General features: G+C 35.4%; 1 protein-coding gene across 1 annotated transcript in view; it reads left to right on the top strand.

The window, feature by feature from the left end:
* The first annotated feature begins 1,133 nt into the window (after window positions 1-1,133).
* The window catches only part of LOC106475661 (chromobox protein homolog 2-like), a 4,753-nt gene continuing 3,372 nt past the window's right edge, over window positions 1,134-2,514 (top strand). Inside the window, exons 1-4 of the mRNA XM_013936339.2 lie at window positions 1,134-1,323; window positions 1,417-1,460; window positions 1,590-1,655; window positions 2,219-2,282. Coding sequence (XP_013791793.1) covers window positions 1,255-1,323; window positions 1,417-1,460; window positions 1,590-1,655; window positions 2,219-2,282 — 243 coding nt within the window. The 5' untranslated portion in view covers window positions 1,134-1,254. The remainder of the gene's footprint in view (window positions 1,324-1,416; window positions 1,461-1,589; window positions 1,656-2,218; window positions 2,283-2,514) is intronic.

The raw sequence follows: 2,514 nt of genomic DNA, 5'->3' as shown, positions 1-2,514 counted from the left end.
ATAATATCCTAGAGAGAAACACAAGTAATAGATGATAATATCCTAGAGAGAAACACGGGTAACAGATGATAATATCCTAGAGAGAAACACGGGTAACAGATGATAATATCCTAGAGAGAAACACGGGTAATAGATGATAATATCCTAGAGAGAAACACGGTAATAGATGATAATATCCTAGAGAGAAACACAGGTAATAGATGATAATATCCTAGAGAGAAACACAGGTAATAGATAATAATATCCTAGAGAGAAACACAGGTAACAGATGATAATATCCTAGAGAGAAACACATGTAATAGATGATAATATCCTAGAGAGAAATACGTGTAACAGATGATAATATCCTAGAGAGAAACACGTGTAATAGATGATAATATCCTAGAGAGAAACACAGGTAAAAGATGATAATATCCTAGAGAGAAACACAGGTAATAGATGATAATATCCAAGAGAGAAACACAGGTAATAGATGATAATATCCTAGAGAGAAACACATGTAATAGATGATAATATCCTAGAGAGAAACACGTGTAATAGATGATAATATCCTAGAGAGAAACACGTGTAATAGATGATAATATCCTAGAGAGAAACACAGGTAATAGATGATAATATCCTAGAGAGAAACACGGGTAACAGATGATAATATCCTAGAGAGAAACACACTTAATATATAATTACAGGATGAGTCATCAAGTTATTTAATATTTGGATGGTGGTCGAGAAGTTGATTCAATGTTTTGAAGATATTTATATACGACGCTTTATTGTTTTGTAAAAACAAAAAAAAACAGGTTACCTATGATACAGCTTGCCAGATTAATACGATATTCAAGTATCACGTAAAGCTTAGTTAACAAATACAAATTACTTAATAATGCTTGCTCCAGAAAAGGTCTGTAATCAACTGTTTGATGTACAGGGTGTTGCAAAATATTGAGGGGGCATCTTTTAAGTTGGGAAATAGTTTACACAAAGAACCGTGAATCTAGCGAAGGACACACTCAGCAAACAGTCACTACGATCAGGCCACACACACACACACCTCTAAGGGGAGGGGATCTACTTCAGCAGCCTTAACCGGCAGACATTGACGTCAGACACACCGTGGAATCCTGGGTAGCGCGAGCACTATCGAATCGACTTGCGCTCAAACAACAGCCAGTTGAAAACAACCTTTGCGCGAGACCTGGATCGTACGTTGGATGGTGTTACAAGACGGCAACATAACACAGTTCGTGCTCGGCGGTAATGGAACTCTCTTCAGTAGGCGAGCGTGTTTTTGCCGCAGAATGCATACAGAAAAAGCGAATAAGAAAGGTTAGCGACACTTACCGGAGTTTTTCTCAATTGTTTCGTCATAGAAAAGTGTTGAAATGAGTAATGCTTATTTATTTTTCTCTGTCTCCTCAGGGTCGAGTCGAATACTTAGTCAAGTGGAAGGGATGGAGCCCGAAGTAAGTATATATGTTTCCTTTTCTAGCGTTAAATAAACCCGATCGTTAAATTCACTGTAAGTTACGAGATGATATACAATATCCACTTCTAATCTTTTGTTGTTGTTTTTTTTTAATTCTTGCACCCAGATACAACACTTGGGAGCCAGAAGAAAACATTTTAGATGTACGGCTACTTGAAGCTTTCGAAGCAAGGTTAGTGTTAAGCCACTTATACAAGATGGCGCGACTCGTGTGTGGTGCGCCTGCGCTTCGTTCGCAGCGAAATACAGCGCTACCGGTATTTAGTGCAAGAGTTTACAAGGAAATACATTTCTGTCGTTTCATCGGTACATTGATATAATTATAACGTTCCTGTTTCATTGTTAACACATATCGAGACTAAGTTCTTTTTTTTTTTTGAAAGTTCGGGAATTACTGTATTTTAGAAGTTAATGTTGATATACTCTCGTCTGACGAGTTGTGTTGGCACGTTCCGTTTATGTGCGTGTTAGAAGTTTGACGTTCGTATTACGTGCTGTTCGTTTATGTTGATTAACATTGTGTCGACTTAGAAAGTTTCTTGCCATGTTAATGAGTTGTTTGTATTTGGTCGAAGATATTATTTGTGTTAGTTGCCCATACACAGATGAAATAACTTTTTATTGGTCAAATTTTTAATATTCTACGTTAATCGTATTAGTGTCCAGCTTTGATGAACTGGTCATCACTATTATTTTTGATAAATGTTTAATAGTTTTACAATGTTCGTTTTACAGTCAAAGAGAAAGAGAGATAAACCCAGGAAAAAGGGGTCCTAAGCCTAAAAAAGAACGAAGTTCGGTAAGTGACTGTTACTTTTATTAGATTTTATTGGACTGTGACTTTTATTTTATTAAATTCAGTTTTAATTATAGATAAAAAAAAATCTGGCTCTATAATTTTAGAACGATTGATTGTTGAAATAACAATAAAACGTATACACTAGATTGTTGAAATAACAATAAAACGAATACACTAGATTGTTGAAATAACAATAAAACGAATACACTAGATTGTTGAAATAACAATAAAA

The sequence above is a fragment of the Limulus polyphemus genome, unplaced genomic scaffold (genome assembly GCF_000517525.1).
Source record: "Limulus polyphemus unplaced genomic scaffold, Limulus_polyphemus-2.1.2 Scaffold8947, whole genome shotgun sequence".
NCBI classification, from domain to species: Eukaryota; Metazoa; Arthropoda; class Merostomata; order Xiphosura; family Limulidae; genus Limulus; species Limulus polyphemus.
Note: the sequence above shows the minus strand (reverse complement) of the source record. Positions and strands in the feature narration are given on the sequence as shown.